This window comes from Bombina bombina, chromosome 5 (genome assembly GCF_027579735.1).
Source record: "Bombina bombina isolate aBomBom1 chromosome 5, aBomBom1.pri, whole genome shotgun sequence".
NCBI lineage: Eukaryota > Metazoa > Chordata > Amphibia > Anura > Bombinatoridae > Bombina > Bombina bombina.
In genome coordinates this window covers 645,806,770-645,820,101 of record NC_069503.1, presented here as the reverse complement: position 1 = coordinate 645,820,101, position 13,332 = coordinate 645,806,770, and the positions used below count along the sequence as shown (strand labels likewise).

General features: G+C 33.2%; 1 protein-coding gene across 3 annotated transcripts in view; it reads left to right on the top strand.

Moving 5' to 3' along the window:
• CDH18 (cadherin 18) overlaps window positions 1-13,332 on the top strand; it is a 951,076-nt gene that overhangs the window by 592,506 nt on the left and 345,238 nt on the right. For all 3 annotated transcript variants that reach the window (XM_053714609.1, XM_053714610.1, XM_053714611.1), the window contains exon 5: window positions 10,817-10,998. In XM_053714609.1, the coding sequence (XP_053570584.1) occupies window positions 10,817-10,998 (182 nt within the window). The remainder of the gene's footprint in view (window positions 1-10,816; window positions 10,999-13,332) is intronic.

Here is a 13,332-nt window from a genome sequence, read left to right as displayed (position 1 = left end):
TATGGCATATATAGCAAGTGTTTGATACCCATTTTATTAAGCCTGATGAAACAGCCACTGGTGGGGCTGAGAAACACGTTGCTAGTAATTTTAATATTTTAATAAAGTAAGTTTTAGACTTACCACTTGTTGCCATACTTTTCTACTCTTATAATATATTTTGGCCACTGGAGTGCTGGGAGTTCCTGACCACGGGAGCATTAGTCTACTGGGTGACTATATTGATCCCAGCTTGCCTCTACTGCACCAAGGGAGGTTCACCACCAAATGTGAGTGTATTATATTCTATACCATACCTTGCTTGTACCAACAGTACTAGGCCATATAGGCACCTTTTTGTTCTGCATTATCCTCTACAGATAACTGAATATCCATCGGAAGTAAGTCTTCTGGGTGACTGCTATTGATCCCAGATCACTCCCTCTACACCACTAGGGGTTTCCTACTACATGTGAGTGCAACTGCCACACACACTATTTTGTTTGTATCCAACAATATTGGGCCATGTGGCGCTTCTGTCCTTCTATATTTACTGCAGATCTCTGATCATGGCCTTGATCCTCTACAGATAGCTGCCTCGACTAATCCAACTTATCACCTATATTGACTCCATCATATTGAATAAGACTTTATTACTGCTCGCTATTAAGGATTTATGGTTTCATGGTATCATACTGTATGATCTATTAATATCATTTAGTCTGTATGGTGATTATTATTACTGTGTGTATAGAAACACTATTGTTATTTAACTGTGACCTTTTATTGTCATATTTACTTAATTGACTTACTTATCACAACATAAATTATTGTCTTAGCTTCCACAAGAGGGCCCCTATCAACTTTCTTGTCCTATACCACAGATATTAGATATGCTTACAATCTTTAGCTCAATCTCAGGCTATAAGATTAATCTGTGGAAAAGCGAATTAATGTGGATCTTGAAGAATTCAAACAGCTATATACATCATCCTTTTAAAACAACAGATTATATAAAATATTTGGGGATATTTCTTCATAAAAATCCGAAATTTTGGTATGAGATGAATATTCCACAGAATTTTAATAAATCTATCCTAGATCTTAAAAACTGGATGGATCTTCCTTTATCTCTGTCAGCTAGAATTAGCTTGATTAAAACAATTATATTCCCTCGAATTCTGTGCCTGCTACAGAACCTACCACTTCTTATCTTTAAACATCAAATAAATAGATTCTATTCAGCATCTTATGGAAAAAACTAAAAGCTTGTATATTGATAGCGAAATTGGTGCAAAAAAGAGAGAATGCTGGGTTAGCATTCCCAGATATTAAATTGTATAATCTTATAGCATTTGCCAGGACAGCAATGGACTGGCTAACAAAAGTAAATTTACTTATATTGAACTGGAAACAGCAATAATTTCACCATTCTCTCTTAAGGCGATCTTGCATTGTTCGATAGGGAATCTCCCCAGTAACTTAACTAACCTGATCAATATTAAAAATGTTATCATAGCATGGCAAAAAAATCTGCAATATCCTAGGAATAGATCCCAAATGTTCCTCTCTTCTCCCAATATGTGGGAATCCTGAATTTATACCAGGAATTCAACAATTTGTCTTTAAATCATGGTCTTAAAAGGGATTGATTTATGTACATCAACTGTTCTCCCCTGCTGGAGAGCTACTACCTTTTAATAATCTTATCCGTATGTTTAAAATATCTAGAAATTATCTGTGGAGTTGCTGGGTCGATGGTCCGAGTTCAATGTACTCATTAGGACATTTTCTGCTATAAAATGCTCTATCTCTTTGCTATATGATGTTTTGCTCTCTAAACAAGGACAGTTACATTTAAATAAAAGTTATGCTTTTTGGGCATTGTATTTCCCGGCAGTGGAGATCACAAATATTAGACATAATTTTGTGGTAATACAAAAGCTTACAATCCCTAGTTGCTGGAAAGATTTACACGTTAAATTGATTCATATTGTTTATTTTTCTCCTACCAAACTGGCAAAATTATTTGCAAATAATGATTTCTACTGCCCCAAATGTCATTTAAATAAGGCAGATATTCTACACGTATGTTGGAAATGTCCAAAAATATTACAACTTTGGTCCAAACTAAATTTTTGGTACAATAAACTTTTTTTTGATCATTTTAAGATTAATGGTAACTATATTTTCTTTTTGTCAGACCCAGCAATCATTAGACCAAATCACTACCAAAGCTAATGTACGCTGATAGTGATCATGAGATACATGATATTGAAGAAGTGGAAGGATACATTCCTACCCAGTTTTTCCAGATTTATAAGTATGGTACTAGAACAAATTACATTTGAGATACAGAATGTTAACCTATTAAATGATAATAAGACCCAGGAATTTCTTGGCTACCGTTGATTAAAGCTCAAACACTGGCGATTCAAAAACAGCTATTATTGCCTCTATTTAACACCAAACCATGTATCACAGCAGCTCCTGGATACCAGCTGCATCATTATCCTAGTAAACTAGGAGTGTGTTAAAGCAAGGAATGATATAGAGGGATGGAGCGATATTTATATATATATTTTTATCCTTTTTTTTTGGGGGGGGGGTTAGGAAATGTTGAAATTAGGCTAATTTCTGTGAATTATCCTATGGTCAAACTATTGAAAGGCATGTTTCTTCTTCTTTTTTATGTTTTTTTTTTTTTTTTGTAGAAATGTCTTTGTTTGTTATTTGTTTTACTGGCACAAATGTTATGTAATTATCTTTCTTATGTTCTATGAACTGGTTCAATAAAAGAATTAAAAAAAAAAACAGGAATATTTTGAAGAAGATATAAGAGTCACAGGAACAATAGTCTTGAAAAGCAAAACCTTAGCAGATAGGGATATAGGTAACGAAGACCATCTACTTAAGTCACAATATGCTCTGTCAAGAAGTGACTAACATTTAAGTCATGCTAAGAAATGGGATTAGATGGATACCTAACGACTTAAATTGAGAAACTGTTTTAAATGGGTGTGCTTGAAGCTATTTTCCCTCTTTGAAATCCATAGTAATTCTGATTTGGCCAGCTTGATCTTATAACGTGAAAATGAGATATAGATGTTAATTAAGTGTAACCAAAATAGGTAAATATTTATTGTAGTCACTAATAAAAGAGAATGCCATTTGCGTATAGTGCATATAGTTCAAATATTTACCCCCAATCTTAATCCCTTTGATTGTGCCTTTGATAAGGATAGCCATTGGTTCTAATGCCAAGTCAAAAAGTAAAGGAGAAAGGGGACATGACTTGTCTGTTCCTTTATTTAAACTAATTTTATCTGTCAATTCACAATTGACTAATACTTGCGACAAGGCGTTCTTATAGATTATTTTGACAAAATGTAGTGTTAATATAGCAAGACTGGATAGCAGATGTTTTCTGCTTATTATAATAAAAATCCACAGTTAACATAGCTTTCCTAATATTTCTTTCCGGGTTCCTGCCTGGAATAAAACCAGATTGATCTGTAGGAATAACTGTACTGACAAACGTTTTCATTCTCTCAGCAATTATTGACATTAAGATTTTAAAGTCAATATTTAATAAAGTTATTGGCCTATATGAATTCTGAAAATCTGGTTCTCTGTCTTACTTCTGGATCAGTGTTATAATGGAATTATAAAAGTACGGAGATTGTAAATTATGATCTATATAGTATGCATTAAATACATTTGAGAAAGGGGTTATGATCTCCACTTGTAAAATTGTGTACAATTCAGCAGCAAATTGATCAGGGCCAGGAGCCTTGTTCATTTTGGATCTCCTTCTCTAGGATACCTTGATTAAGTTCTTTTACATTTTCTGCTGTAATCTTAGGCATAAACACTTTACTTCAGATTTTGGCTTTGTTTGTATGATTTATTGGATCTGCCTTATAAATTCCATATACAATTGAAAAGTGGCATCATGGATATCTGATACTTGCATTATTTTTACCATTCCCTTGTTAACTGTTTTAATCATGGCACATTTATTTTTACGTTTTAGATCTTGCATTGATCTGTTTCAAAAAATTATCTCTGTCTGCTCTAGTATTAGGATATTTTTCCCAAAGAGGACGGGAGGGGTTAGTTATATATCTATTATAAGCATTCTGTACTTGATTTGAGAGTTGGTGTTCCCTACTCTTACTATTATTTCTCATTTTGATCAGAAAAGCTTTGATTTCTCCACTTAATAGGCTTTTGCAGCTTCCCAAAAACAATATACTCTTGATTGAAAGTATTATTAAACTTCCACTTCTCAATTATCCATGAATTAAATTTGGGATCTTTGGTTAAGTACTGGGGGGAGGAATTAGAACTATACCTCGTTCAGTTCCTTTTAAAATGTGTAATAGCATTATCTAAAAGACATAAATAGATCTGACTCTATTTCTTGGGAGAATACAGCATCAGAAATTTTAAAAAATTAAATTCTGCAGAACGATTTATAGTTTTTAGTTTCACAGGTAAATTTTCTGGAATCTGGGTTTTGAACTCTCCAAATGTCCAAAAGTGTAGGCATAACATTTCAAAGTATTTTTGTTTCATTGAGCTGGTTACCCTTTTTTATATAGTAAGTTTTGTATGAGATAAAAAACACCTGCAACTTTTTTATATATTGTAGTAACTACGGTATCTAGCAAGCAAAAGAGAGGCGCGTCATGTGTGTATCAATCAATAGTTCGAGGATAGGACAAAGCATGTAAAGCAAAAAGGGAACACACATTTACACAGAGCACCATTATGTGCTGATAGATGCAGGTATATCAGCTCACCTAATCCCGGTCACTGCAACTGTCCCAGGGTTCCTACAGAATCTCAAACCACCTTTTTACTTCAATTTAAGTGATATACTGGCTTGTACATATCAGGCTTGTGCACACTGATCATTAAAACTTAGTTTATTAAACCAAAGTTAAAACAATACCGTGTATAAAACCGGGGGCATAAGGATGCTCCCCCAGATCATGCAACACGTTTCTTGTCAGACAGCCATTTCATCATATATTTTAGTAATTTTAAGTACATTTGAGACCAAAAAGAATTTTAAGTACATTTGGGATCAAAACATTTTATCCAAAGTAATTTGGACCATGTAAGTAACAGATAGTCCATTTTATCTGATTTATCTCAATAACTAAAATGAAATAAAATGATATATCTGCCTTTTGGATCCAGTTATTTTGAACAGACCATATAACTACAATTTTTATAAAATAAGAACGCCAGTACACAACTCCTTTTTTGGCACAGAGTCGCAATTACCGCACCCACCCAGCACTGCTTTATTTAATAATTTTTTACTTTTTTGAATGTGTTTCCTGTAATAGAGCAATATCTGGTTAAATATGTTTTTAATTGTTTTAAAATACTCTTCCTTTTTATGAGGGAAGAAATACCCCTTATATTCCAGGAGAGAATAGTAGGCATTAACTTTTACATAAAATATAAAAAGAAGGAGAACTTTAAAAAAAACAACTCTAGTGGAGGGGGAAGATAGATAAGGGAAAAAAAAAAACCTCAAACACCTCCCTCCCTAACTGCTCTAACATACTGAATAGCCTAGACAGCAGCATATATATACAGTATATATATATATATATATATTTAGTCTAATACCATCTTGTTCGTTACCCATAATTTTTCTACTTCAAATATGTTATTAAATAAATATTTTTTCCATTCATTTCCATGGCCAGTTTGGCCAAGTATATAATTTTTGCTTTGAATCATTTCGTAATTAATGACATATAATATGGAGCAACCTCTCTCCTTATACCAGATGTCTTAGCTGAAAAATCATGATCTAGAAAAAGTCTTGTTTGATTTACAAATAGGGACTCTTTTGGTCTATATGCTCTTATAAACTGTTTTGTCCTGAAAATGTAAATGTCTTATAAGAACAGGTCGAGGTCTGACGTTACTATCTGCATTCATGAATATTGAGTCTACCCTGTGTGCTCTTTCAACTAGATAGGCAGGCTCTGTATCAGAGATAAACACGAAGGGCTGAATTCCAAGTGGATCACTTTTTCAAGGTGCGCCCGTAAAGGGGAACATGTGCCTGTTTACAGGTGCACTTTAAATAACCAGCCATTACAAGTGGCTGGTAATGCTCCTGTGAGCTCACAGTTTCACTTTGCACTTAGCGCAATTAACCATAGGTTCACACCTCTGGTTAATTAAAACATGTGCCCCAATTGCCTCCAAAATAAAGTGTAAAGTAGTTAACTTACGAAAATAAAGTGAGGAGATGTGGGGTGTTTGAAAATAAAAGGCACTGAGTGCAAGGCTTCCAGACAATGTAAAACATGAGGTCATGTGCCTAACTTGTAATACCAACGCACATTTACATGCGCTGGTATTACTGAGTGGAGCACAAATATCTTGAAAAATTGCAATTTTGCATTACAGTTGTAATCTAGGCCCAACTTGGATAATACATTAGTATTAAATCTACATATGTGACTGTCTCTGGGATACCCTTATATTATTCCTACATGCTCTATCCTCTAGGTCCTCTATTTTGTTTTGCATCCATTTGATATTTTGTGCATGGTCTTTTTGTTGTGTATCTTGACTATGGGTTAAGTTCTCAAGACCTGATATTCTATCCTCCACTACTATTAAGTTAAAATAAATGCAATTACATTGCACCCATACTAAAGGATTTTTTAAAATGTAAAATTAAAGTTTTGGGTTTCCGATAGAGCATGCAAATTTAAAAGCTTTCCAGTTCACTTCTGTTACTTTTGTTACCAAATTGCATATATTTCTGGCTATCTTTTTATCAAAAGTTAGATTTTTTCCATGTGAGCATAAGTTGCTACAAAAATAACTAACTAACCTTTCTTTATGCCAGTTCCTTTCCTCTATTGCTATCCCCTGAACCCCCTAGCATGTAAGTTCAGCTGTTTGTAGATCACCTTCTTAAGAGCTGACTATAACAGTGCAACTCTTGGCAGAGCCCTCTACCCATTTGATCCCTATAATTGTTTTGTTGTACTCCGCATTTGTTTATAGCACTGCGGAATCTGTTGGTGCTCTACAAATAACCAATAATAATAATAATAATAAATAATACAAAAAAGCAACATGATCAGTCACTAAACAGGGAGAAGGGGGTAGTGTACCTAATACAGGGGTTGGTGACAATAATTTAGAAAAACTTTTTAAATAATTTAGCTACAAAAATCCCCATAGACTTTAATGGTGATTTTCTATTAATTTTCTAGTTGTTTGACAAGATTTTCTAAAATATTGCGATTGAACCCACAATGTCCATGTAAGAGGCAATATTCAGCAAAAACATGAAGACATTTACAGGATAGAATTAGGGAGCATCTATTAAATATGGAGATGGATCCCTTAGTGTGGTGTTTTTTATATCTAGGTGGGCAAAGTATTGTTGACAGCTTCGGAGCCCTTATGGTGCAAACTTGCTTATGTTAGCCTGCAATCAAAAATTAAGAAGTAGCATTAATTTAACCATTGTATAGTATATTTTATTTTGGGTTTAATGTCATTTTAATTGGACACTAATGACAGGATACATCTGTTTAGTGCAATATATCTTCAGTGCTTACAAAATTGTAGTCAACCAAAGATTTTTAGCATGAGATTCTCTGGAGCCAGTTACACTAACTATAAATGTCATGAAACATATAAATATTTTGAGATTGACATATATCAACCAACATTTCATATGCTCAAGGATTCAGACTTGGGAACTGCAAGTATGAAATTATAGGTGATTCAATTTATAACAATGTGTTCTGCATTTTATTGCATCGTTAACATACCTTGTTGCTAGAGTCTGAACATAGGTAATGGCAACCACAGAGAATCTAGTTTGTTGCTCAGATTTTACTTACAAATTTAATAAGTCCCTCTGGGGCCAATTGTGATTGCATGAATATAATACAGTTTAATATCATGCACAGGAAGATTTGTTTTATTATTTGATATTTTTGTTTTATTTTTAGTAACCCATATACTTAGTGGGGGTTACTTTTCAGTTTATCAGACTTATCACTGTAAACATGTCAAACCACACCACAGCGCTGTTTTATTATGTTTATTTTGTATGTTTGGTAATTGTTCTTATTTTATTTTATCTTTAGGGTAAAGTATGGTGTATTGTGTATTGTGTACACAGTTATCTCCCAAAAAGTGGTGTTCAGTTTGCAAATCCATTAAATCCATAAATTAAGAATAAATGTACTTTGTTATTTGTTTCTAGAAATGTGTGAATATCACACTTTTAGAAAAGATTTTGTTCCCCCCTGTGACTCTTTCTGTGAGCAATTAGGACATGGATCTAGTGACTGCATCTAATTTTGCACAAGCAACAACTTTTGCAGCCCCACCTACTGCTTTCACCCAAATAATTGGATAAGAGAAGGAGCCTGCCAATCATCCATTGTAGTGGTGCGGACCAGTTTTAACCACAAGGAATCCGAATCTGTATGCGCAACTTCATAAATGGAGTCTTATATTGCTAGAAAACCATTATCAATACTAAGAAAAATAATGAAGTATAGATCCCAATTAATTTGATTACAGTATATATATATATATATATATATATATAGACTCCAAGTAAGTGCACTCTCACTCGCCAACCCAAACACAGACCAGGGTGCTTAGCAGGATATTCAATCAAGATAAAGATAAGCACTCACTGGATTTAAATACAATAACTATTTATTGGTAGTGACGTTTCGGGGCATTCACCCCTTCCTCAAGGGGTTATCTGAGGAAGGGGTGAATGCCCCGAAACGTCACTACCAATAAATAGTTATTGTATTTAAATCCAGTGAGTGCTTATCCTTATCTTGATTATATATATATATATATATATATATATATATATGTGTGTTAACATTGATTAACACTGATTTAAAGGTATTTGAACTTGTAATACTATATTACATTATATTTATAATCAAAACCAATGTGTTAACATTGATTTAAAGGGATATGGTTTATCATTGATTTGTAATACCAGATTGTGTGCTATTATTAGAGCAGGGTGATGATGTGGATAACACTCCCTTACCATTTCCTCTCCACTTGCAATCAGTGTTTGTTTTTTGTAATCTTTTAAAAAAATTGATCATTAATAATATTATATTTTGAGTAATGAAGGTTTTTTTTTTTTTTTTTTTTAACATATATATATATAGCACCCAGCAGATAGAATGTGGCATCTTGATTAAGGTGATTTAAAGGGACAGTCAAGTAAAAAAAAAACTTTCATGATTCAAATAGGGCATGTAGTTTTAAACAACTTTCCAATTTGCTTTTATCACCAATTTTGCTTTGCTCTCTTGGTATTCTTAGTTGAAAGCTAAACCTAGGAGGTTCATATGATAGTTTCTTAGACCTTGAAGGCCACCTTCTTAGTTCATGTGTTTCATATAGATAACATTGAGCTCATGTACGTGAATTTACCAAGTAGTGAGCACTGATTGGCTAAAATGCAAGTCTGTCAAAATAACTGAAATAAGGGGACAGTCTGCAGAGGATTAGATACAAGGTGATTACAGAGGTAAAAAGTGTATTATTATAACTGGGGAATGGGTAATTAAGGGATTATCTATCTTTTAAAGCAACAAAAATTGTGGTGTTGACTGTCCCTTTAAGATAAAATAGGTTGATAGATATTACCTGCTCCTCCAGTATGTTTAATAAATTATAGACACACCAGAAAAGTTTTGTATTTATTTTTCTTGTTTCAAGAAATGTATTATAAAATGTTTAATGATGCATAGTAAAAAGATATCTTTAAAAAAAAATCTGTGTTTGTCCCACAGAAAGGCGTTAAGAAGAATCTGCAATTTATGTTCCCTTCCAAATGCTGCAAATTCCTCAATCAGCAGCATGCAATACAATGATTATTATAAGCAGCATTGACAATTAACCCTCACTGGTCATAGGCTTGATACAATAACATACTCATCAGAGTTTTCAAGTAGTTTTTCAAATCATTAATAAAATGACCATTTAAAATGGTTTAAAGCATTTATTTTTATATGAGTCATTTGCATTTCATTACTTTATGGCTGTTATAAACTTTGCACATATAAAATGTCTTTAATGTTCCTTTAACTTTTGTTATTTACTGTAAGTTTTTATTAAACTCAATCCCTTATCATTCTGTAACTGTAGTCTTAAGTACTATATTCTCAGGCTATAACTAGTTGTATTTTTATTTAAGGCTTAGTGCCTTACAATAAAATGTATGCTTGTTCAGTAGAGGAAAATTCCATCTCCTCTGAAGGAAAGATTCTGGTGCATACCTCACAAAGACTAGGGCTTAACGTTAATATTGTGATTGTGATTCATGGCAAGCTGCAGCTACTAACTTTACTGATCTACGGCTTGGTATTTTTTTTAGGTAAAAGGAAAAAAGAATCTTGCACCTAATACCTCAAAATAAAAGTATTTCCTAACGTCAGTTTTATTGCTTACTTTGCAAGAGTTGGCAATGTAATATATAAGGTACAAGTTGATTTGAACCATGTGCTTACTAGTAAATAATAAAGCACTACTTACTACAAGTGGCATTACAGGAAAAACAAAACTATAGTCATATATTCATTCATTACTTGTTGATGAAGTGGTTCGTGTTTCCCAGAAGCCCAGACTGATTGAAATGCTTTGTTTGTTGTATATTTTTAGCCTAGTAATACACAATAGAATTAAAGTGTTCTTTGTTCATTTTTACATTATGTTTTGCTGACACATTTCTCTCTTATGCTGCATGCTAACCATTAATCTTTCATGAATGTTTCCACAGAACACTACCAACTGTACGTTCCTGAATCCGCTCAAGTTGGCTCAGCAGTTGGAAAAATCAAGGCAAATGATGCAGATACTGGATTAAATGCTGACATCAGGTACTCTATCATCAACGGTGATGGCGTTTTCTCTATAGCCACTGACAAAGAAACACGAGAAGGAATCCTTTTACTGAGAAAGGTAAATCATGGTTTCAATTACATGATAGACTTATATATCATGTAATTACTGTTAATTACTTTGATTCACTGCACTTTTACTTATTGAATGAAAAACCATTGAGTTGTTCTCTGGTAAATTGTAAAGTTCACCAGTAGACTCCAGAAATGATTTTAATCGGGAAATTGGTGAAAGCTTTTAAATACACACCAACCTTGCCTAGAAACAGCATTGTTAAAGAGACATCAAAAACAAGAAGATTTTAATAATTAAAGGGACACTAAACACAATTTTTTTCTTTAATGATTCGGTTAAAGCGTGCAGTTTTAAGCAGCTTTCTAAAGCTTAGTAGCCGGCCCATTTTAGGTTCAGCACCATGGATAGCGTGTGCCTATTGGTGGATACAGTTAGCAAACCAATAAGCAAACATAACCCAGATTCTCAACCAAAAATGGGCCGGCTCTTAACCTTTACATTACAGCTTTTTAAATAAAGATAGCAAGAGAACAAAGAAAATTTGATAATAGGAGTAAATTAGAAAGTTGCTTAAAATTGCATGTTCTATCTGAATCATTAAAGAAAAAAATTGGGTTTAGTGTCCCTTTAATAAGTAATAAAAATGTGTAATATGCTTTCATTATTTTCTTTTATCACCCATTTCAGTAATATAACTAATGACAATTCCTGTTAGAATTAGAAGCTCAGACCTCAGACACTACTATATTCTCCCGGATATTACAAAAGAAGAGTGTTTGCACTCAAAAAGTGCAGTACGTTTTGTAAAAATATTTTTATTGCTTCCATATTACAAATACGTAGACAAGGAGGTATCCCAGAAGATCGCTCCACATAAAGGTGTTTTAATAAAGAAGCAATAAAAATACTTGTTTAAAATGTACTGTGCTTTTTTTGTATTAAACCACTCTTATTTTCAGTTGATATTTACAATCATGGTCTGACACCTCAGTTAGCACCTTTGCAGTGTGTCTTGGTAGCTTCGTAGCTATATATCTGTATATTATTCTCAGAATAATCTTTTCACTGAATATGTCATAATTTTACAGTGTTTTATTTAGGCCTAGATTGCAAGTAAAGCTCAGTCATTACCTAGTGGAAGCTATCATGAAGTTGCAATACTTCTACCGCTAGAACTCCTAAAAGTTTCCCAACTTAGGCCTCGCTTCCATTGAGTCGTAATTCAGTTTGCGTGCACTCGCAAACCGATAAATATGCTGTCGGAAGCAATATCGTTTATCGACTGTTTCCAATGGCGCGTTATACCTCAATATCGGCAGCCGGACTTCGGCTGCCGAAAAGATCTTCGCGTCCCATAGAAAGTAATAGAAGCCGTTAATCGATAAATTATACCAGGTTTCCAATGAAAGCGCTAACCATTAATACACTGTCGGAGGCTGTCGATACATTGAGAAATATTACCCCCAGCTCAACTAGGTGTAAAAGAGGAAAATTGTGCTTTTCGAGACCTATTTTCTATTGAAATTATAAAACTTGCAAATAATGCAAGTGTTTTAATGTAGAAATAAATTGTTATAAGTAATATTTATTGTTGTCTCATGTATAGAAATAGTTGAACTTATATTCTAATAGAAATATCAGTATATATTTAAATATAATAATATATGCAACAACATATCTACAGAATGCAAACTAGACCTATGCCTAGGGCAGCAATAAATATTACTTATATTTATGAAGTGTTAAATATAATTATATTAGAAAATAGTATTTGAATGTTAAAAATATGGATAAGTGTTTCTTTATTTTTCTTGAGAGGTGATCACCGGTAAGGAGCACGGACGTTAAACGTAAATTCTATAGTGTAAGGTCGGGTTACCTTAGCAACTAATTGATTTTCAAGAAATCCAACATCAGATGGAAGCGTTAACACAACGTTAACTTACAGCTACGCGAAAAGAGCGACTGCGCGCTATCCGCAAAATATTTCAATGGAAACCTGGTACTAAAATGGAGCCGTAAATTACTTTTAGCTGTCGGCCGCTTCGGTAGCTTACGGCTCCATTTTTAACGACTCAATGGAAGCGAGGCCTTAGTCTTGTTTCGAAACCAAAACCATGCCAAAATAATTTTTTTTTTTTTAATTTTACAATTACCAAATTTATACAAAAACAAAACAATTTTACAGTATAATGCATATATATGCTGTTTACCCATAATGCCATAGCTCAAATGTATGACTAATAATTTTACAAATTGTGGCTGTGCTATTCTGTTGTAAGTGAAAATGTTAATTTCACACATGTAAAATGCTATTGTTTTTTTTTTTTAAATATTTATTTATGACAAAGACAGAGAAGGTTATTACAATTTCGGTTA